Source organism: Aulonocara sp. 'chitande type north' Nkhata Bay, linkage group LG7 (assembly GCF_057382095.1).
Source record: "Aulonocara sp. 'chitande type north' Nkhata Bay isolate Kocher_YH1m ecotype deep benthic linkage group LG7, A_spYH_male_GT1.1, whole genome shotgun sequence".
Taxonomy (NCBI): Eukaryota; Metazoa; Chordata; class Actinopteri; order Cichliformes; family Cichlidae; genus Aulonocara; species Aulonocara sp. 'chitande type north' Nkhata Bay.
Window position 1 is genome coordinate 47,430,427 of NC_141350.1, and position 24,935 is coordinate 47,455,361.

The following is a 24,935-nucleotide window of genomic DNA, read 5'->3' on the forward strand; positions in this document are numbered from 1 at the left end:
GTTGCTATACACGGATTTACTGGTTTCTAGTTCCTTATTTTTTCTTTGCTGCTCAAAATGATCTCATCAGCTGCTGCACTGTGCATGGGAGGATTTGCTCATCTTGTGCTCCTCTGAAACTTCCTTACTAAACAATGCACCAGAAATTGTAGGAGACTGATGAATCTGACACAGGCCTTTTTCACACTGGAGTGGGCAAGAATGACTAGAAGTTTTTTAATCTAGCCTAGAGCTCAAAAATCTCATTTCAGTACACATTTATTGGATTTTTTGACTTACAAAATCTTAGTCTTTGAACATGTGCATCCTTAATCTTCATCATGGGATGTTTTTGTAGACTTGTGCATGCTATAGTGTGCTTTATATTGTATGTGTTTGTTGAAATACGTCACATTCATCTTACTGTGATAAATTCACATCATTAACAACACACAGCTTTACTGCTTTCTGTGGATGGGGGATAGGAAGAATGTGAAGTCTTGTCATGATTCCCATCTATTTATCACGAGGAAGGAGAGCGAGCTTGAATCAGTATTAATCAAAACATTACCCCAAGGTAGCTTGACTGTGCCAAGCTGGCATCCATTTCCCATTAATGATGTCACATTAGTGATCTGAAGCCCGACACTAGATTATTACTCTGAGTTCAATTAAGGCTCAGTAAACACTTAATAACTTTGGCAGGGAATATGGAGTTGTTGATGACAATAATAACAATACTTCCCTTTTTCCCTTTTGGTTTCAAGTGGGTGAGTGCAGCCCCAATAATGAAGGACTTTAAGAATGCACAGTTAAGAATATATGTGAAATAAATGTCAAACAAAGTTTTTGCCAGACTGTACCTAGTTATTACTGCAATAAATAACAAAGAGCCACATGCCTATATGATTCAACGCTGCTTTCCTTGAGGACACTGAGAAGTCTTGGATACAGTAATTACTGTTTTGTGGTTTCGTTGTAATATTTAGAAACAGTTATATATTTTGCTAGATGTTTTCTGGTCCTGTGTTCTTGCTATAGAAAAAAAAGTGGGAAAAGAAACATTAACTTACAGATCCATTATTCTTAGAAAAAATGTGCTTTTACTCAGATTGGGGGAATAGCTGCTCCATAGGGGGCAGGGAACTTAAAAATCTACTGTAGCAGCAGGATCTTCTGTCTAAATGCATTCTTCTCTTTTGTCTATTTTAAGCAAAACTTAGCCACATATCTGAAGATGTAAAATCTAAGTATCATCCCGATGATTCTCAGTGGGTTACATGTGCTGTCCAAGGCTTCATCAGTGTTTACAACTGAAATAAATACAAAGTAACTCCATTCAGCAGTTTTTGCAAGCAACATAACTTCACTAAAAGGAATAAAAGGCCCAACAGGAAGTAATATGGACTATTAAAACATAATAGAATCTTCAATTTGCGTTTAATGTTTCTTTTTGCTAATGAGATCCCATTACTAGTGAGTGAGAACTGATATAAAGCTATAATCTTAACATCTGACTAGCAGCATTGTACTTGCCTTAAAATTAAGCCTCAGCTATTTTAAGACCATTTTTTTTATTATATCAGAAATTATGTTCTGCTTTTTATCCACCAAGGAGGCAAAACCATAAGAGCATAGTGAAGTTCTTTGTGACAGTTTTGTTTGCCTGTTTGTGTGGTGTCTCAGTGTCAGATTAAACAAAACTAAAAAATATGAAAGAAAATGAATAAAGAAAACTTCCACGCCTAATTTAATGAAAATGGTGGAGGATGAGCAAAGGAAGAAATCAATACATTGTTTTGAATCTGGATACTCATGTTTAGTATATTACCATTATGCATGCCCATCCAGTGTGCCAAATGTAATCATTTTAATCCACATAATGCATTTTGCCAATCAGAAATGTGTTAATGTAGAATTTGTAGCAGTGATATGCGTCATGAGAACACATTTTTATCTCCAATACAAAATTCTCCTGTGGCGTCTAAGACATCTTAAAACATTTTCATGGTTTTGTTTAAGGACTCGTGCCATGCTAGGGAAATATTGGGGTCTGACTTAAAGCACAGAAAATATAGAGCTACTTAAAACACAGGTTTGTTTGAAACTGCTATACTTTATGACTGTAAATCCCCGTCCTCTTTTTGTACATATCCTTTCCAAAAATGTAAGGTGAACAACGATAACAAAAAATATTATTTACTCTAAACTTTAGTTACCTTCTCGCCATAGACATTGATACAAGCTTTTCTATAAAAAACATACGTTTGTTTTGTTCTTTTAGTTATTGCATTCAGTCAGAGAATAATGTGACCTTGAAAGTTACTTTCAAAATAAGTGCGATACATTACTACCGAGCCTGTTACTGCACTGTTCATGGATGAACCAGTGAGGTGAATGCATTCTGCTGCTTACCTCTGCTCCAGAGTGTGTGTTAGATAGGACTAACAAGAGTCATTTTAAATGGAAATTGGATGGATTTGCTTGTTATTAATGTGAAGACCAGTGGCCCCATCCCAGATGCCCTCAGGACTGTGTTGGCAGAGCAGCGGTGTGAGTCCTAGGCCAGTCACTGAATATCTGAAGTAGTTAGTCACTCCTTGGACTTCTAATGCATTTGGTTTTGGGGAAATTATATTCTGAGAATAAAGCTTTTGTGGTTTTAATCTTGTATGTTTGCATATAGACACATTAAAGGTTAATGCATGAGTCAACAAACTAGTTGGGCCATTGAAGAAAATGAAAACATGCAAGGGCTAGGTTAATAAGTACATGGCAAATTCTGTGAAAACAAGTATTAGACTAAATTTTAATTAATCTATTAAATTAGACACATAGTGCAGCCAAAACCCAATAAACAATGCCAGCCACAAAGAACTTCACTATGCTTTTATGGTTGACAGTAATGAACCACAGTACAATCACATAACCCTTTGTCCTCTAGACAGACATATTGAGCCTGTAGGCTTGGGCCATTTTATCCCACTGGGAGGTAGTTGTTGACCATCCAAAACAAAGCATTAGTCACATTAGCAATTTATCACCGTCCACCATTAGCTCATTTTCCTGTCAGTCTCTCTACTAAATACAAAGAACAGTGCACTTCAAGTCAGTTATTTCTGAGAGAGTATCTCCATTTAAATCTAAGACTATGGAAGATTTCGAATAAGTTTAGTTTTATTCTTCAAATCTTAACCAAGTCAGTATGCATCACCCATTAAATCATGGCCAACAAAAAATAAATCATAAATAATTGTTGCATCACTACAAAGTCAAATTTGTTTTATTTGTATTAGTGAGGCTGTGTATTTAGACAGCAAATCTGATTTAAGTTTGATTTATGAATTTCATCCGTTTACATTGCCACATAAAATGCAGTAAAATAAAAATATCGAGAATAAAGAACACAAAAACAACACTTTTAACCTACTGTCATTCATAATTTATTTTAACAATTTGATATTACTGAAAGACTGCATTCATAAATTACAACTTTGATAATTTTTTTGATAACAACAAATTTACAAAAGAAACACCTGCTTGGTATGGGTGTTTTTGGATAAGGGCTGCTTTATTTGAGACAACATATATGAGATCTAAAAGAGACTGAGAGGAGAGGATGAATTGCTGGCCCAGTACACTAAAAATGTCAAGGATAAATAAATAGAGGTAGATCTTAATTTTAAATTGGTCACTTTTATGGATGAATCATGTCTTTAAATTTCTGTAGCTGAAAGATTAATAGCTTGTTAATCTGTCTCTATAGTTAATCTAAGGAATTCAAAGAACTGGAGATTAAATTGATGTAAATGTGAATATGGACATTTGTGTGTGAAAGTACTATATCCTAGAGTTTTGCAATTACAGTGAGTTCAGGTCAGTCTTTTGTTCAAAACTCTAGACATAATGATATTTTATCATCCTATTAATTTTTCCTCTATAAAAAACAAATGCTGAAACTGCATCAAACAACAGGTTTTCCACAGATTTCCCTTCTATAAATGTTTTTAAAACATAGACCAGTACTTAAATAGGATGATTTAAACTCAGAAAATTAAAATATCCATCAACTTCATAATTCTGAGCTTTTTTAGCATGTTAATTGATTTAAATTTGTGATACAGAACAAATAACCAAGGAACCCTACAGTCCAACAGAGAAGGTTTGTGAGGGTACTGTAAACAAATACTTTATGCATAGCTTGAAATAACGATGTTTGCAGTGGAGTTTTAAATTTTATTGGCTAAAAAAAGTTTTATCATTACTTTATACGAAACATATTTATCTTGCTCAAAGTGGAGACCCATGACTCTTTTTACCAGGGATTAAAAAGCCGCCCACTGACACAAGTCAGCATTTAATTGACGTGACAAGTGGCCTCTGTCACTTGACCTTCACAAATGATGTTAAATGACAGTACATTAGATTTGAACTTGATACATATAGTAGGTGAATGGACAGATATGATAGCCAAGAGACTGTGGCTTCCTTATTTTAGTAGGAAACAGTAGGACCAACTTAAAGATAGTATCGTTGCAAATGTTAGATGATGGCAGGAATCATACAAAACTACTTATTTTTCTGAAAAAATATAAGCAGTACATGCTGTGCAATCAACAACATGGGTGGGCTGGCCTTAGCCAAGTGAAATGTCCATGCTGAGTAATCTAAGCACCTGGCACAGAGACACTCCGTGGATGTACAAAACATGCTCATAAAAGCAGCACAGCTACCACTGAGCACGACACATTTCCTATGACACCTGCCATTTCTTTTTTTAGTATGTTGCTCACAGCTGCATGATAGGAACAAAACCAACATCATGCAGTTAATATGACAGGGATCCCATAAATCTTAATTTCATGCGTGCAGTGTTCATATTTCCATAATTCTAATTTCATTTTCAAGGAGAATGTCTTTCAGACAACCAACCTACCTCGTTTGTCAAAATTATGCTTAATATCGTCTTCTTTGCACATCATATCTGGATGTCCTTGGATGCCAACTCCATAGTCATCTAGGACCTTCCCATCACTAAGCTTGTTGTGGATCTGGTTGGGTGTGGAGTTAAGTGAGTGCCCGCCTGCGTCCACCTCGTCATCACAGTCGTAATCGTCAAGAATTGGAGTCTCACGAATAGGCATTCCAATGACAGAGCTGCCATGCTGGTGTGTGCTTCGAGAACCCCGATAACTGTCACGGCCCTGCGGTCCGAGCAGAACGGAGGGAATGTAGTGGATCTCATGTGTGGCCTCGGTACTTGCACTCTTTTGGGGGATACGGCGACGCTTGCACCATCGATGGCGGGTATACAGCACAAGGGTGAAAAGGAGGATTAGGAGGAGGAGTGCTATGAGGCCTCCCTGGATAAAAGTAAAACAAAGGAGAAAAAGACTGAATATCAGGAAGGCACACAACGACAACTCTTAATGAGAGCAAATTCAGAGAACTTAAGATATTTTACTGGTAACCAGCTTTAATTTTACAAACTGCAAAATAAAGAGAGGGCTTTGCATCTTATAATAACAATTATAATCACCGCCTCAGTGCCAGTTATATTAGGCTGAATGCCAATTAGCACAATTTGCCAGCTAATAAAGGAGGTCTGGCAATCAACACTTTGACATGAGAGTTCTCAAAGCAACATGAGGCTAACAGAGTTCTGAGAAAGTCTATTTGTACCAGGCTTTAAAAATAACAATAATCTTACACTGTGGAGAAAAGGGTATTGCAAGTTTGATCTAATCAACAAGCATGTCACATTTTCACAAATTTAATGTATGTATACTCAATTTGTTAATATGAATGGTAACTAGGCTTCTATGTTCTATCTCCAGTCTCTGTGAGACAACACAAGCTGATGAGGGGCGAAAGTATTTTATACATGAAAGAGGAAGAAAACAGAGCATAGCCCTATAGCAATGAAGACATCAGCAAGCCATTAGAAGATAGGAAGGCTACAGATACATGTAACACACTGTATTCGGCACATGGAATACAGTGAACTGAACTGAACATGTACAGCAGATATAAAACACAATAAAAATAAATAATACTAAAAACTACCACAAACCAAACTCTGCAGTTCTCAGGAATCATTTTACATCATGAGTTGCAAATCAAATCAATAAAGTGAATAAATGATTTGCATTATACTATGTACATGCCACTGCTGTTTCCATTCCTTATTTGAAGTCTCACTAACAACTACAGACAGAGGTTCAGCATAAATCATTTTCTTTGTAGCAATGTTGCATCTCAACCCCCCTCGGAATGAGCACACATACCAATACACAAAGGTTATTAGCCCGTTTTGCCCTCTCTTTCTTCCCTAAGCCCTTACTATACCCCTGTAAATTCACCAAGGAGCATCACATTTCTCCAAGGTTCATTCAATATCTGACCACAGAAACATCAAACACCGCGCCATACGCAGTTGTTGGATGATAACGTAAATCCATATGCACAGACAGAATGGTTGGAAGTACCGGAGGGCATGACTTATTCTTTGATTTTTCACACTGGCCCCCAATAGGTGAGACGTAATATTGAATTCTGCAAGACATAGTTACCTAAGGGTGATAAATTTATAATGTCAGACAGAAAACACAGCGTCAGCACTTTTCCAAGTACATAAATAACAGTGCGGCTATATTTACAAAATTATACGGGCACATGCACATATACATGCACAAATAGGAACACAGAAAATCATATGCACACACGCACACACACACACACACACACACACACACACACACACCACAACAGAGTAATAAATAAAAACCACAAGGGTTCATTCATCACAACATTTAAAATTCCATCTTCATGACTGAAAACAAACCCCTTTCAAATTAGAACTCATGCACTGCCGAGTGTCCATAAATCAAATATGCTGAGGGGTGAGGCAGCAGAGAGGACTAGTATCATACACATGCTTGTCCATTAATCTCCAAAAGGATGGCAGCTTTGGAGAAATATATTCTCAAATTCCCCTTAGTATTTTTCGTCTGCAATGGTTTCCTCTAAACAACAGGAAAAAAAATAGACTGACATTTAATTTTAGGCACAGGGTAATAATGGTGTCACATTCGATGGTTTGGTAGGACAACCATTAAATGATTGTCAAAAATGAAAATAATATGGATAAAATGCTGCCTAAAACATTTACATAGATAGGTATTAGTTCACCTCAATATCCACTTAAAGTGAAATTAAAAAATTAATTGTCACTTTCTATGAAAATGTGATTACACACTCTACAGTGGATCTATATAGTATAACATAGTTTGCCATGAAAACCCATAATTATCCCACTTAAATTAAAAACGGAAAAATTCAGAGATGAAATAAAAGGCTTGAGCACTGTGTGGAATGATAGATCTCTCCAGAGGTCCACAGAGGGATTAAAAACCATTACTAAAGCATTTGATGGATGTATGTATCAAAATATCTAGTTAAACTTAGCACATCCGGTCAAGCAAGTGATTATGTGCTAATATGAAAATATCTAGCGGAGCCTGCACCTACTGAACTTGATTTTTTGTCGACAGCAGATGTCTCCTCTCGTCATCTGAACCATCTCTGTGAAAGTTGTCCTTAAGGAGTCCTTAAAGGAGTTATAAAAAGTTTATTCACACTGCACTTTAACTCCTCAACATCACACATGTATGCTGACGTGCTTAACAAGAGAAAACCTTTCTGCTGAGATGATAAATCACAGTGTAACTTGTTCATTTTGCTTGCGGCTTGTGCAATGTGCACGTGCAAACAGCTCCTCCAGTTTTTGTTAACAGAACCTGCACGCATCCATGAACATGAGAGAAACTACAGACTCCATTGTTTCACAGTACAATGCTTTCCTGAGACACAAGGTGAGAGATTGATTTCACTTTGGTATGTTTTAGTTAATGCCTATTTTTAGATTTGACTGGGTAAGTACTGCTTGTCATCATGTTGGATCACCAACTATTATGGAAATACTGGAAAATACTGGAAGACTCTCTGAAAAGTTGCATTGGTGAACTTGTCTTTCAAATACTTTTTTCTTTACCTTTCTATTTTTCTCTCTCAAATTTCCCTCATCATCTAATCTCACAGCAATTTTCTCTGCACTTACCACTGTTCCCACTTTTTCTCTCTCTCTTGCTTGATTACTATATGTCTCTCAGTTTCCATTCTCCCTCATGTTTGATCACATTTTTTCTCTACTCTTCACTACAACAGCCATATAAATTCATAGTGGCAGATGTAGCCATGAGGGAAAATGGGTTTTGTGTTCATCTTCAAACCCTACAAATCCCTGCTGCTTTAGTCCTAAATGACTTTACAGGAAGGAGAGTGGCTGCAAGCCCCATATTTCTACACTTTTCTGAAGATTTAGTGCAGTTCGTGATTATTTTCCTTACTTTGCATTTCTTTTTTCTATTGCTCCTAAATTACTTTGTGTTATTCTTTCTTTTTACCTTTTACTTTTCTCTCTGTAACATCACCCTTTAGCTTTTTATTAGTCTTTTTGCTCTTGCCCCGACTTTTTTTTTTGCCTTTCATTCCCCTAACCTCACGTTTTCTCTGTACTAGCTACTAGATCATGTTCCCTCCTTCCTTTCATGTTCCCCTGTCAAGCTTGATTACCACCATTACATCCCTTCTCAGTTACTCCTTATTCCCTTTCTTCAGCAGACTGAATTGAATATAGCTATAGACACCAGCACTGAATTATTAAACAATTTTACAAACCTTTTTTTTTCCCAATTGAGAAAGTAACAAATTTACCCTGACTAAACTGACTAAACCCTGACTAAAAATTAACATAATTATCCCCAGATATATACATCTTTAATTTTTAAAAAGGTATTCCCACCTTTAGGATGAAAATAAAACACACATCAATAATATAATAAATGACAAAGAGACAATATTTAAAATTAAAATAACGAATAAACCATTTGTGTAATAATCACAAATGTTGCTCTTGTTTTAAAAATCAAGCCAAACAGCAAACCAATACAAAGCTAATCTAATTTTCTTAACAGTAGATAAGAACACCAATGACAACAACATTTGTCAGAGATTGTGGATGTTAAGTTTTGTTGCTTTTTGCTTCTATGCAACTATGTTGCTACTGTATGGTCGGAATTGAGAAGAACATCTCAGGAGGATGACCTATGGCAGTTTATAAGCCACAAGTCATGCTCTGACACGGTTTGGCAGTCTACCTACCAATATTGATGGAGATTGACTCAGCAATATAATATACTGGTGAGGAAAAAAAAGAAGATGTGAGTCCATTCTGTTATCACTAATGACAACTATTAGGGTCTCTAATTAATGTAGTAAACCTATGCCATTCTGGAATCAGGGACTGCAATATACCACAACCTCATCTTAGAAAATCTTTCCACCAACAGAATGGCCTAAGACCTCAAATGCTGCCCACATAGTGCATGTTACTTGCAAACAACACCACCTCCAGTTGTGAAAAACGTGTATATCTTTTATAGTAAACTGGTCAAAACAGTTAAATAATAGCATAATTTTACTGTTATTTAGTAGTTAAATTTCAGTGTCTTCAAAAACTAAAAAGAAGAGAAAACATATGTACAAGGAAAACCAGAAGTAAGATTGAAAATAAGAAGAATAAAAAGAAAAATAAGAAGAAATATGGTGCACAGTTGACAATTGACTATATCAGAAAGAAACAGTTAAGTAAGTAAAGCAAAGTAAAGCCATATATGAGAAACTAAGAATAAAAATACATGAGAAAAAGCAATTTTTGAATATTGCATTAAAGAGGAAACTGATTAAAGGCAAGCAGAATACTGAACTGAATAGATTGGACAATATACCAAGTGACATCGAGTCAGTTCCTTTTTATTAACTGGAAATTCATGTTGAATTGTGGTTATTTGCACCACTGACACACCCATTTTTTTTTTTTTATCTTACTGTTACAATCTACAGATTATGCAGACTGTGTGGAGTGTGATATGGCAGGCAAACTGGATTCAACAAAAAGCAAGCAGTTTTATTAGGCTGTTAAAGAGTTCAAAAAGTAAAACATAAATTGAAAAAAGGAACTATAAACTGTATTTACAGGCATAACCAGCACATGGAGAATGTAAACAGACACTGACAAACCCTAAAGGGAAGGCAGCACTGTGTATAAACAGAAGGGCAAGAACAGCAGACAAGAACACAGCTGGGTATCAAGATGCAGGTAAAAGCAATCAAGGACAATGAGATGGGAGGGAAGGTAAAACAAAACTAACTATTTAAATAAAACAGGAAAAGAGAAGTATTAACTAAATGGGGAAATCCATACATTAATGAACTCAATATAGTGGGATTGACACAACAGGATAGAAGTGAGGGAAGAATACTCTACTACAACAAAGAAGCAGATATAAACACTAAGAATTAAACAGAGATATTTAAATAATCAAAATTTGAAAGTCCATAAACTCAAAAGGATCCTGATTCTTAGATCTATTTTTTGTTTGTTTTTTGCTTTTTTAATTTGTTTTTTCTTGATTTGATTTCACTACAAACAGGAACAACCCTCTTTTCATCATGGCCTCAGTTAACTTTTAATGCAACACCATTGTAACACTACGACCATATTACTAGAATCTGGTATGCATATGCAATATCACTTTAATTAACAACACATGAAATATTCTTGAATCCATCCATCCAGTATTTTCCAGCTCCAGCTTTTTCAATTAGGATTAGGATTCAACTTTATTGACATTAGACATGTACAAATACAGGGTAACGAAATACAGTTCATGAGGTCATGAGGGTGCTAGAGCCAGTCACAGCAAGCGGGGTAAACACTAGACAGACAACCTATCACAGGGCTTCTAGAATAAATGTTTTGGGGGTTTTTTCTGAATCTTAACATTCTATGAAAGCTGAAATCCTCTATTATACATATTTAAAAGGAAACATTTTTAACAACACTACTGTGGACTATAACTCTAGCATTTTAAATTACAAGCGAAAAAAAAACATGCAGAAACCTAATATTTTGGATACATTTTTTTTTTATCAATTAGTACCCCAGAAATAGGACGCATATATTGGCATGTATGTAAGGTAGATTACATGTTTAAAATATAAAGAGGCCATCTGTAAATCTTCTCAGAGAGAGAGAGTCTGTGTGTGTGTGTGTGTGTGTGTGTGTGTGTGTGTGTGTGTGTGTGTGTGTGTGTGTGTGTGTGTGTGCGCGCGCATACCCAGAATCAGAATGCATTCTAAATCTAAATCTAAATTAATTTAATCCAACTGTCGGTGTGTTGGTGGTTCTTTGTGTCTGGGGGTGGGCGTCCGGGTACACACCGGCTCACTCCTTGGCGGCCGCTTGTCGGGGCCTGGGGCCTGGGGCTCGCTCGGGCCCCTTTGGAGGTGGGGTGCCCCCGGCCTCTCGGCCTGGGGCTCGGTCACTCAGGCACAGCTGGGGGCCGGCGGAGCTCACGGGCGCGTCACTGCAACTCCCCCTGACTTCTGCTCCGCGGCTGCTGGGCGAGCCCTCATCTGGGACTCTCCTCAGCTCTTACTGGAACAGTGGCGCGGCTGCCCCTCTGTTGGTCTTCCATGGTCTCTTGTGTTCTGGGGGCCTCTGGATGTCTGGAGTTTTGATCTCCTCCATACCTGCTTCACACCCTGGAGGACGGGGCTGTGGCCCCCCCACACTCCCTAGTAGATCATTACATGGAGAAACCTTTGGAATGCAAGCATGCTGATCCACACAGGTATGCACACATGGGTATTCACAGACGCGGACTAAAGCTTTCTTGGCTGCTGCCTCAAAGCACACTGTGCGCTGTCTATCTTGTGTGCTGCACAATATCGTTTATTATTTAGTAAATATTGATATCTATGACTAGCTAGTTTATTGTGATGGTGCTTTGTTTTCTCTATTATTATGTTGCTCTTTGTTGTTTGCTGTCTCCTCTGTTTGTTTTTTTTGTTTGTTTTTTTTTTTTTTTTCTCCATACAGGTGACCCAGGAGTTCTTTTTTTTTTTTCTCTCTCTTCCCCCCCCTTCTCACCGTCTCTTCTCCCCTTTGGTTTTCTTTCTTTCTCTCCCCCTCTTTCTCTCATTCATTCCCCCTGTCCTATTTATTAAAAAAAAAAAAAAAAAATGACAAAGGATGAACTGAAGCTCTGCCATCACGTAATGTCGCATACTGCTGTTTCTGATGTCATTTAAAAAAAAAGAAAAAAAAAAAAAAAATTTAATCCAACTGTATAAGCAATGTTAAATGAAGGACTCTTTGATACATTAGGAAACACCATCACCATAGCTTCACTGTGTACTTGAATCCAGATCTTGGCCTGTTGAACGAACAAGCAGATGTTTGCTATGTATAAGAAAAACAGCTGATGATCTTAGTCAAAATGTACAACTAAAGATCAAATTGATGCAATACATAAATGTATAAAACTACTTTACTGCAGTGACTGAGTTATATAGTGTAATGAAGAGAAAACAGACAAAGATGCTAAAAACCCCAAATACATGAATGAATTTTAGATGTTAGCTTGTGGTTATAAACCATCTTATAAAAACAGAGTAAAGCTAAAAAACCGGGTAACTTCAGCTTATAATCATGCAATCATACATGAATATTCATACTGAATGTACATTAGAGAAGATGTCTGTGTCTTCTAAATCAATATGGACACAAGAAGCAGTTTATGTATTTCACTATTATAAAAAAAACAAAACAAAAAAACAGACAAAGCTCAATCGAGACAGTTTACAGGGGAGCTTGAATATGGTGGCATCATACATATTTGGCTGGAAAAAATATGACTACTTTGAGCAGCAGACAGTCGAGAGGTTAAGAACCCCAAAACAAAATCTCATTAGACTTTATTATTAATCTTGATTGTAGTGAATGTGCATTAAATATATTCAATCACTGACTAATTACAGACAACAGAGCTAATGAAAGGAGCAGCAACATGCCCAGTCAGGGGTTTGTTATGCTTTAAAATATACAATACAATGCTGTCAGATTCTTTTGTTTGTTCGTTTAATCTGAGCTGTCAGTCTTCTTAAGAGTGGTGAGATAAACAGATGTGTTGTAATAATGTAGCTAAGAAATCAGACTATTTGCATACGCTATTTCCACTGCAATTTCCTGTTCATTATTATTATTATTATTACACTTTCATAAATGATAAGCGCAGCATATTTACTTTTATTACCTGAGAAGACATCACGAAGAGTGAGTGAAATGGCTATTTCGCATGTTGTCCGAAGTCTTTGGACAAGAGCCTTTTTTTGACTAGCTTCCTTACAAAATGCATTGTCAGCATTTATTATGATTTTTGCATCTGAGTTTGGTGTTCAGATTTGCACTCAAGCATGCATAGCAATAATAAAGTATGTAGCAATTTCTGTTGTTCTATCTAATCTCTGTAAAATTCTTACGACTCTCAATCTGATGGCATTGCTTCTGTTGAGGACCAAAATAGCACTGTCACCATGGATATCTCAGATGTGTCACTTCTCTTTGGCCCATTCATAGGAAAAAGTAATCTGCAACAGCAGATGTCTAACCAGATGCACATTACATATTTTTTTTAAAAAGTAAAGGATTAAAGAAAGATTAACTGTAAATACCTTATCTTTGTAAAAAGAAATATCTAATAACTACATATCTGATTAGTTTTGAGCCTTCCACCATCTCTCTCTCGCCCCCTCACTTGAACCACTCTCCACTCTCTTGCTTCAATAGCTCCTACAGAGCCTTAAATTTTTTGACTTTTATGTGTACTTGACAAGCATAACTCCCTAATGATCCTAATAAGCTTCTTTATGCAGTGAAACAACACGATGCAGAGCCAACACATGCAACACATGCTCTGTGGTTTAGCCACCATCTGTGCATAGGAGAGGCAGTGGCTCACTGAACCCCAGTAATCAGCCACCTCCTGCTACAAAGGAAGGTTGGACTAAAACAACCTTTATTGCATACTTAAGAGTAAATTACACTGAAATACTCACACGCTAAACTGCTTGCAGTCAAAAGATTGATCAATTTCAAGATTAAAGAACAAAGAGATCACATGTACGCATTATCCTACAGATGACAATACTCAAGCTATCACAACCACAACACACAAATCCAAGTATGTACTTGTAATATATTTGGGCTTGCTTGAATGGACTGTTTTTGTGTTTATGCCACTGTCTTTCACACAGAGTCTGCAAAGGCTAAACATCATTTCCCTCTCACTCCATTTTTTTCTGTCACCATCTTCTATTTGTCAACATCCTCCCTGCGCAGTATCTGTTCCCACTATCCCTCTCTCCCAGCAGGAAGTTAAAGTGGCATGTGCCCTAGCATCTGCTCTCCATTCTCTATGTCCAAGTAGAAGTTGCAGTGTGAATGACAAGATGAATGTTCCCATTCCAATTATTTACCTTGGAAATCACATGCCTGTCTATTACTGGGTTTCATTAAGAAATACTTATAGTAATTCTTTCATTCCTGGTATTTTAGGAAGCCTGCTATGCTTTGCATAGCATAGCAGGCTTCCTAAAATAAGTGGGTAAATTATATGGTACAAATCTCTATCAGTGGCATTATACTGTATGTAACAGCTGCTTGTCTCGATCATTAATTAATTAATTAATGTAATAATTCACTTACTAGGTCAGGGGAAGCTCTGATGTTCAACAGTATGCACAAACTGTTGAACATCAGAGTCATTTGGGATTAAGACTACGTGCTGTCATAGACTTGTGCTGTTGTTGAGAACTATGAATTGAAAAATAACATTTTATAAGGCTTATGCAAAGGTATATGTTTTAAATCGACTGGAAAGGTAAAGATTTTTGATAGAAGTGAAAAAATCTATCCGAAAGTGAAAAATAATTTCCAGTCCAGTCCTCAGCTCGAGCCATGTAAATCACTAGAGAAATTACAGTGACCAAAAGTCCCTACCTAATCATAAAATCTGATTACACTGTGATTGAAAACTGAATTAAAATCTTCTACAGCTTAACTGGAAAGCACCAGGTCGACCTTTCCATTTTGTCCTTCTCTCCATGGGAATGAATACATGTTACCATCATTTTCTCCCCACCCCTTCCTACATTGTCTTAGATCCTATCCCTTCTCCTATCCCTTCATTACTACGCCTCTCTGTCTTCGCCTTTAACATACCACAGGGATCTGTCACACAGAGGGAAAAGATTTTATGGCAGATAATGCTACCTTGAGCCGTAGCTTTGTGAATTACACCACTGAATTAGGGGTGATTTGCGCTCCTCCCACCTGCACTGCAACTAAAGGAAGACCTTTAGCATCCTGCACCCACAACTTCCTCTTTCAGCTAGATGAACAATCTACCTGAGAGATCTTCTTCTTCAGTCTTTTACTAAATGATAAGGTCTGCATTATAGACCTTAGAGTACACAGATAAATAACATATCAGATCCGCAGATGAGCAGTTACAAAAAGATTGTTTTGGTTTCCCTTAGTGTTGTGTTTATCTCCCATTTTTTTTCCATTCTGTTTGTTCTTTAGTGGCGTTCAAACCTACATGCTGTCTGCAATTCATGAACTTTAAATAGGTTTAGCCAAAAGACACCAGTGCTATTTTATTAGCTAGCACTAGCTTGCTTAGTTAGCAAGCTGCATTCATAAACTGGAGAAGTGCAACACAGTAATGCACAGATCACCTAATTATTCTAACTAATGCACTAAAGAAAATTAGAATTTCTCTCACCACAACTGGAATACACACTTTAGGGAAGCTAGAATATTAGTCAGATGCAATAGGGTCATGCCACTTTGACGAAGTCCAGTTCAGTGACTCTGAGTAGTGGATAAGGCCCAGCAGACTCCTTGGACACCTGTCAACCAACAACCTAGAGGACACCTAGAGGATCTGCAGTTTTTTGTCACTTTGGTATTATTTGTTTTTTTTTTCAGCTCTGGAAGTATATACCATTGCATCCCAATGGTATGTATCAAAGGCATTCGGTTATATTTTTTTTATTATTTCTTTCTATTTTTCCTAATTTATAAACGATGACATTTTGCTCAGGTAGTTTTGCACATTACAAAATAAGCAGCATAAATCAGATGATATGGAATCCCTTAAACTGCAATTTAAAACAACCAGAAAAAAAGTGTTGAAAAACCAACACAAAAAGGATAATTGAATGTTCTACTCATGAGAGCATCCCCAAAAAACTAAAACATTGTGTATTGTAAAATTACGCATGTTTAAAAATGTCTCTGCATTTAGATAATAGCTAGTATTTCACTACCACTGTCATGGACCCTGGGTCTATTTCTCAGTATAACAACATCCCGTGATGCTCACTGTTTGCATGGTAACCAAATATAATTGCCTGATGACCATGCACCGCTGCCTGTTCATTACTGCGGGAAATTAGTACTTCTGGAAAAAAAATGAATAAAGAAAATTCTACAATGCCTACCCCACTTTCAAACCCCCACTTCACTCAACCACACCACATTATGGCTCTTTCATTTGCTGTAGCATGGCAAAAAAAATAATATGTGATTAGAAATGTGTTGCTAATATTTGCAGTGCTGTTAGTGTACATGGGGCCTGAGTTGCTAAAGCTGTTGGTAAGAAGGTAGTGAGAGGGTCTGAACAATGAGACTCTTGGGGTGACTTTGATTGAAAAAAAACAGCAAAGGCTGAGTAGTGAAAGTGTCAGAGAATGGATTTTCTCCTGTGTAAGGATAAAAGCATCACAGTGTGGACAATGGTACATATTTGTAAAGAGCAGCATGTGGGAAAATAATGGTTGACACACATTTTTTTGTTGGTCCCTAATTTTTTTCCCAAGGTTTATTAGGACTATTTTGTTTTTGTGGTGACATCAGCGACGACTGTGTGGTATTTAACATAATAAAACACAAGGCTAAATCTGAAAAATAAATGACTTTGCCTCCTGCTAGAGAAAGACATATTCTTGCCTTGAAAGCTGGCGGGTGCTATGGAGCTATGTGTGATTATAGATGCTTTTATATGTTAGGGTGCTCCAGCCCGTTTACTTGTATCAGAGGCAGCTGGGGCCTCAGCCCTTGTTATATCCCCTGTCGTTTCGCTTGAAGTGAGGCCTTTATTTGTATCTGCAGCTGTCGGCCAAGTGTTACCACAACAGCTTGCGCGAGTAGACCTGTCAGCGAGCGCCAGCAGCTGAAGGGGAAGGTAGTCTTTGTCCATTTGTGCCAGATGCAATCAAAAACTCACTTTCACCCTCACTCCCGCTCTCCCCACCCCCAAACACCCTATTGCTGGTCTCTTCTCTTGCTTCACATATCACAGCAATGTCTCCTCAGTTCAATGCCAGCTCCACAAAGTATATTTCATGTCCTGTAAAGAGCGCATTTTGACACTTGCTTACACTTACTGTAGCCCAGACCTGGCCTGACTTGCCTTTAAATTTGGCTTAGGAGAAGGTGGGGAAATAAAAATGTACTATCCTGCAGAGAAAATATCTAATGAATGTGATTGCCTATAGAATGCTAATAGATGTCAGGGGTCTTAATATCACTTTCAAATCCAATTCAAATAGCACAGATGTTTCAAATTGGTGCTTGAGTCATTAATGGCTTTGAATAAAACACATCTGCTATCATTAGCACTGAAGGGAGAAAAACAAGCAGCTCAAATATATATTAAAGGGATTTTTTCCAGTTACAGTACTTTGAGGGGCCATTAAAAGAACAGCAGGAATTGGGATTAATCAATAATGAGATACAGAATGAGGAAAGGAGAAAAATGTGTCTGCCACCCAAGAGTACATGTCTTTAAAGTGATGCATCAATATATAACGACACTCTTCAGCAAAAGAAACCTTTTTCGGTTGCAGTGAATGTCTTCCTGCTTGCTCTGAAGCTTTGCTTAGTTTTAGTATGGCTGTGATTCATGTAGGTTTGGACAAAAGGACAAGACAGTGCACCCTAAAAACTTCTCAACTTTTGTGGCTTTTGTATGAAATGCTATAAATCTAGTACATTCCAGTTATAGAACCAGAAATGAGCTTGAAATTAGTAGATGCCGTCCCTGCAGCTAAGGCATTACTTAAGAAACTGCTTTACTGATTGTTCTCTGTAATGCACTGCAATTACATGTTCTAAGAACTGAAATTTACATCCACTCACATACAAAGAACCTTACAAACAATAGCTCATTGCTCAAGCCATTTTATACATTTACATTAAATTGTCATCTAGACGTGCAGGTGCTCCGCACATATAAGTAAGCAATTGTCCACTTCTACGCACTCTCTCTCAAATTACATCATGAAAGCATCTCTTCATGCACGCACACAACCATTCACATACATGGACAAGGTTATTCAATAAGCCTCTCTCATCCACATCACACTTTTTCTTTTGTCCCCCAAAACTCCGAGCCTTCATCAGTTACTGTTACCCAGGCAACAGACGGAGACGGATGAAGGTGAGTGAATAGTGAGAAGAAAAAGGGAAAAACCAAAGATGGGGAGATGCAGCCACTTGAGTTTTGTCTCTCCAAAGGTAAACTATAAATACCTTCCTCCCTCTTTTACTTGCTGTACAACTGGGAATGTTGAGAAAACTAATTCGCTTTGGTCACGACACTTTGCCCAACCAAACAAGTACTCCACTACAACAGTTTGTGTTTTAAAGCCCTACTTACCTTTTCTCTGTGTGTGTTTGTGTGTGTGAAAGAGGGGACAGCTAAGTGCTGTGCATAACGAGGTCTATATTTTTTTGTAATATGTTACATATATTCTTTATTTTTTCCCCCTCTGTACACCACTTCAGGGGATTTTTAAATCTGTTTTTACATTTTCATATCTAGTCCCCCATTTTCACAGGCTCCACACTAATTGGACAATTGGCCGGTTGAGGTCTGTTCCTTTACTTTTTCATGAAAAATAAAGAATAAAAGATCTGGAGTCAAAATGTTAAATGTTGTACCTCAGTCTAAGGTACAAAGAGTGAAGGAGGTGATCATTAGGCAAAAAACAACGAAATAAACCTGCCAGAGACATAGCAAAAAGCCACAATGTGGTGCATTCTTCAAAAGAAGTAAAGCGCTGCCCAAATCAGCAACACTATAAAGTGGTTGGTCACAGCATTCTTTCTTTTGTTAAGAAAACCCCTTCACAACATCTTGTGGAGGTATGTGTACATTTGTATTTATTTATTTATTTTTAAGCAAGAATAATCCAAAGGAGGGGATTTTGCAGACACGTGACTGCTTATCTCTGTTGGCCATTTTGGACATGTAACAATCCTGACACGTCAGGTAAGTGAAAAGCCTACTAAACATTATGCAGAAGAAATAAACTATGGCAACTATGAGTTAACAGTGTATATTCTCTCTTAAAGGGAGAAAAACACTTTCATGGCAAACATTTTACTTGTCATGTGGAGAAATTGGGCAAGGGGAGGACTAAAATGGATGTTTACTTACTTCCTCTGAGTATGTTTACTGATGCTGTGAAGTGCAACCCTGGCACTCTCCCTGACTTCACGCCAAACAATTTATATCATTATGTTATCAACAACCCCTCGAATTATACTGGACGAGATCCGAAGCCCTTCAAATCTTTGGATGCATATCAGAATTTCGTGTCAGGATAAGTAACAAACCTCAGTCACTGGAACTGTAGTCACTGGATCGCGTGGACCACGGTCACTCAGGGATTTACCTGAGTCAATATAGCTCATGTGGGATTGATGACAGTGATACTAAGGTGAGTTAATTAGCTGCTGTTAGCTCCTGTTTACTGCTATTTGCCACTGTTACTGAAACTTTTTAGAAGGGGACCTAATGTGGGCAGACTCGCACTTAGCAAATAATAAAACTAATATTAATACTCTCATGCAATGTGAGAGTGTAATCAAACTGTTGATCATAGGGAAAGTAATTAAAAAAGCTTAGGATACTAAAGTCTAAAATTAGCTCATAATGTTATGTTATTGTTTAGCTGGCTCTTGTAATTGTAAGAGCCAGCTAACTTCAGTTTAGGAGTGAGGCTTCAGGTGAGGTGGAAGGAGATGAGAAAGAAAAAAATTAGTAAGAAAATGAAAATATAAATGTAAAAATGCTAAATGGTTAAATATTAGTTAAGACAGATAGTGGCAATTTGAAAAATTCTACTAAATTTTAACTGATACTGCTGTGTCAGCGAAATAGTTACTTTTGTCTTTTTCTATCCAGATGAGTAGGAACGTGAAAAATACAAACAAAGTAGTCTTTTTTTCCATAATGACTGCTGCACCCAACAGTGCAGCAGAATATAGGGGTTGTGGGGGGAAATAACACTGATAATTTCAGTGTAAACAACTTATGAATTATTGAACACGATTGCTACCGGATATCATGTCCTCTAATACCAGCTCTAAAATGCAAATGACGGCACATGCAAAACTTCTACAGAAAAATTTACACCTTAGTACTAAAATAATAATCAGATTTTAAGAAGTGAATTTAATCTAAATACAACCTAAACAAAGAAGGTCGTGTTTCTATGTCTGGATGTGAGTCTTACCACTCCAAACCCAGCATTTCCTGATAAACAGTATACTGTAGCATAATTGTAACCACTTGCTTGCTTGAATTATTTACTTACTGAATTTTATTTATTTGTATTAATCACTTCTTGTTGCAAAAAGGACCTGCCCTTACAATTAATATAATGCTTAAGTGCATGGCATACAGTAGACTTCTACCTGGCTTATGTTTAAAATATAACATAAAAAATTAACAACTGTAAGTTATTTTAAAGCTGCAAGTTGTTTGTTATTGAACTTCTACTTTACGCTAGAATACTTTACATTTACCAGGGGCCTTTGAAGTGGTAAAGGTGTTAACATTTATTGCCTGTAGGCAGTGTAAATATAGAGAAGCTATTGCACTCTTCATTCCTACTGGTGTTGTAAGCTGTTAAAACTGCAGCTGAAGAGCTGCCATATGGAGTCTTTACATGTGGGTAGGAAACTATGACATTCTCAGCTTCTAAAATACAGATGGCTATGAATCACTGTACACTGGGTTGTTGCCAAAGCATATGTAAATAAAGAATGTATAATCATAACAAAGATTTTTACATATACACACATAATTCTGTGGAGGTCCATTCACTTAATTCAGAACAACAGAACAAAAGAAGAATAACAGAAAACAAAATAAATATTATCCTTCTACGCTCATGTCACAACCAAAGTCTGGACCTAAGCCATGATGACAGTGGCACAGTCCTTGAAGCGGCACCAGAACACCTGATCATGTGTTTAGTATCCTGCTGAATTCCAGGAACAGAGCAGCTATGAATGAGAGCATGCGGGAATCATGCCAGGAAGCTTTCCCGAAATACTGCTTGTACCATTCACTCCCCTATGGATACAAGTAAGAGACAGAGCCAGGATCAAGCAGAACATATAAAGAACACCTTGACCTTTTCATGTGTGGTGTCACTTGCTGTAGAAGATTATAGTGAATAATAAGGTCCCTGCCCTCCTTTCGGACTAATTAAAGGAAATGAGACTTTTTACAGTTGGCCCAAGTGTACTACCATCCTCATTTTCATGCTCAGAGTGCAAGAAATACCAGCATAGTACTGCATATGTATGTGCAGTAAACCAGAGGTTCAGTGATGTAGTAGTTCATATGGCTCAGAATCCATGACAAGTTAGTAGTTTTTGTAACGCGTGAAATACGGAATGAAAATGATGTGTTTTCTTGTCATTGGTTATCTCTTTTGCATAAACTTATGAGAATTAAAATCCACTGAGAAGTCAAGAAAGCTTGCAAATAGTCATCTCCAGGATAAAATAACCTTGTTCACTACCAAATTAAAGTGTTTGAGTTCAGTAGTATTATGACTACATTGTAGTACTTCCATAAAAACCATGGAAATATGTATAAAAATGTTTCATATTGTTTTTACCACAGCACTGACCACATTACTGATGTTAGCATAATGATGACAGGAAGGCCCCAAGTATGGCCAGTCATGCCTTCCTAATGTAATAATCCAACCAATACGATCACTCCCTTCATAATCAAGCTCAATAAGGTCATGGCCATCACTATCTAACAGGATATGAATAATATGAAGAGTTACTTCAAGCTATCGCATCATTTGGTATTTCATGAAGTTCTGCCTGTATCATTTTGTGCATGCAAAATTTATTAGCAGTGCGACTCTTATGTTAATGGCTTTGCTAAATGGTTTGTTGTACTTCAGTAGTGAGAACTGGTTGAAATTTTAAGGAGTGGGCATGAAGGTCATGTTGTGAAAAAGTTGTGTCATGAAAAGTGCCCTTAAAATTAGAAAAACCTAACCTTGAACTTGACCTTGAGCACAATTTGGGTGAAAACCCATTAGGTGATCATTCTTGTGTGTGATGTGATCATCATTCTAAGAGGAGAAACAATTCTTGTGAATTATGGAGGGGGGGGGGGGGGGGGGCACATGGCATGAGTTCATTGGTGCTTCGTCCAGATGAGTCAAAAATGTGTTTCTGGTGTAACTTAGGAAAAAACAGGACTCACTCTGCCTCTCACAAAAACAAATGCTCTTTATAAAAATGAATTTCATGATTTTATGCGTTTTGTGGCTTAATTGGGGAATGATAGCTCATTGTTCTCTCATATGTACAGTCTGTTAATTATATAACACAGGGATTTTTTTTGGAGGCAGCTGTTGAGGAAGCATTAGTAATTTCAAGCTTGGGTGTAGATGTGCCCACCTCCTCAAGAGGGCCAGAGCATAATTCACTTATCAAATTGCCCTGATCACAGCAAGCAGCGATCAGATGTATCGAACAGACTGAACATTGATGGTCAAATGTCCATGTGCCCAGTATGGATTGCCTGGTGTGAGTACACAGTTAGTTAGTTAGTTAGTTAGTTAGTTAGTTAGTTAGTTAGTTAGTTAGTTAGTTAGTTAGTTAGTTAGTTAGTTAACCTTTTCATGCATGAATTATGACAACCTCAATCAGGATTTTTTTCTTAGGCATGAAAATAACATTTTTGAACTTCTAAGGGGTTAGAGTTTTTTTTTTCAGTAAATTTTTTTGAGCACTTACACTTGCTGAAAAGTGGGTGGCAGGGTATGGTGTTATCAGTGTCCAATGTAGTGGTTTATGTGCAAGTATACCACCAGGTCAGAGGATGGCTGATTGTGATAATTTGGCTGTAGCTTGTAATCTGTCTTACTACAGCTGGAAAGAGAAGTTTGTTTTTTAAGGTTTGTTTTTAATGCAATTGGGAGAAAGACTGGTTTTCTATCTTTATCTGGTTTGTCTGTATTAACTTAAACATTGGAATGAATTTTGTCTAATCAGATTGGAGCAGGAAACGTTGCAGATGAATTACTTAAAATTGCCCTTTAATTGTTTCTGTGGCTACTGACAAGTCCCTCAAAGCAGGTTGAGCATGTCATTCATTGATTTAAAGGAAAAAAATAGCAAGGTGTAGATTGAGCCCGTCTGAAAAGAACGCAGTCAGTCATTCTCTACCCCAGAGGTGTATATATAATTTTTTTTCCTCGTACCTCACTTTTTTCCCATTTCATTTCAAACTTTTGTGACTTATTATTTTGTTCCTAATAATATCACATTTTTTTCTATGTCTGCTTTGATTAGTGCTTTTTGAAAATACAAATGTTTTCGGGTGCCAGAGGACCACGGTTAAAAGCACCCTATTCAGTGTGTGCAGAATCAGAATCATCTTTATTTGGCCAAGTGTGTGAATTTGGCTCTGGTTCACTTTGCTCTCTTCATGCCCTGCAGTTTTAATAACTGGAATGATATTTTCAGTTCATGTTTGCTGCTGGTCCTAAATTAAAGCATCGTACAGAACCAAAGGGGGAGTGGGGGCACACTCAAGAAGAAACATTTCACTGTTGAATTCATCACCTGGTTGGGAAAATTCCCAAACTGGAAGTTATCAGAAAGTTGGAGACATCACTGGATCTACCTGTGACCGCTGGGGCATTCTCAGGTCATCCTACACATGAAAAGGAGAGCTGATGTTGCTGTATTGCAAGCCCCAATCTCAGCAGTAATGACCCTCCAGGGAATGAGGAAAACTCCACCTGCTGATGTAACTGTTCAAAGCTTTGTTGGAAAATGTACTCTTTTCCTCCTGAAACAACGATATGAAGGTAGCAGCTATTTGCTCCTGTCACATGCCAGCATGCTTGACCATAGCATGAGGAAAATGTCTGTTCTATAACTGCCTGTAGTGGTTTTTTTCTTTTCTGGTCCCTATACAAGTGCAGTGAGAACTTGGTTTTACATTGCTAGCAGTAAGTCAGACTCAGTATCCACCAGTGCGGTCTCTTTTGATTGATTCTGTTGATAATATTTATGGACAGAATTGTTTGGCACCGCCTTTTGATAGAGGATGAGATTTGATAGACTCAGAATCTAGTCTCTCATTCTTGCACTTGATGTGGTTCTCTTGGCTTCATTAGACGGTGACCTTCGGCTTTGGGGTGGTCTGCAGTTGAGTGTGAAGCAGCTAGGAAGAGAATTAGCACCTTAAGTCTGAGCCCATGGTTCTTAGCCAGGGAAAAGGGTGGAGTGCCCACTTTGGGTTAGGGATGAGTTGCTGCCCCAAGTGGAGGAGTTTCTCTGGACTTTGTTCACAAGTAGGAGATTGAAAAAGATTGGTGCAGATGCTATACCAGTTTGTTGTGATAAAAAGAGAGCTGAGTCTAAGAGCGAAGCTGTTGAGATATAGATCAATCTATATTCCTACCCTGTCTTATGGCCATGAGCTTTGGGTAGCATCCAAAACAATACGATTCAGGATGCCTTCTGGACACCTCCTAGGTGTTTCTGACAAGACCTACTGGGACGAGGCTTTGATGCACACCAAGAACACGCTGGAGAGATTACATGTCTGAATTGGCTGCCATTTGGCGTTGTGTTTATCATC

General features: G+C 37.5%; 1 protein-coding gene across 1 annotated transcript in view; it reads right to left on the reverse strand.

Moving 5' to 3' along the window:
- astn2 (astrotactin 2) overlaps nucleotides 1-24,935 on the reverse strand; it is a 290,807-nt gene that overhangs the window by 202,303 nt on the left and 63,569 nt on the right. Inside the window, exon 3 of the mRNA XM_086300869.1 lies at nucleotides 4,916-5,342. Within this exon, the coding sequence (XP_086156995.1) occupies nucleotides 4,916-5,342 (427 nt within the window). The remainder of the gene's footprint in view (nucleotides 1-4,915; nucleotides 5,343-24,935) is intronic.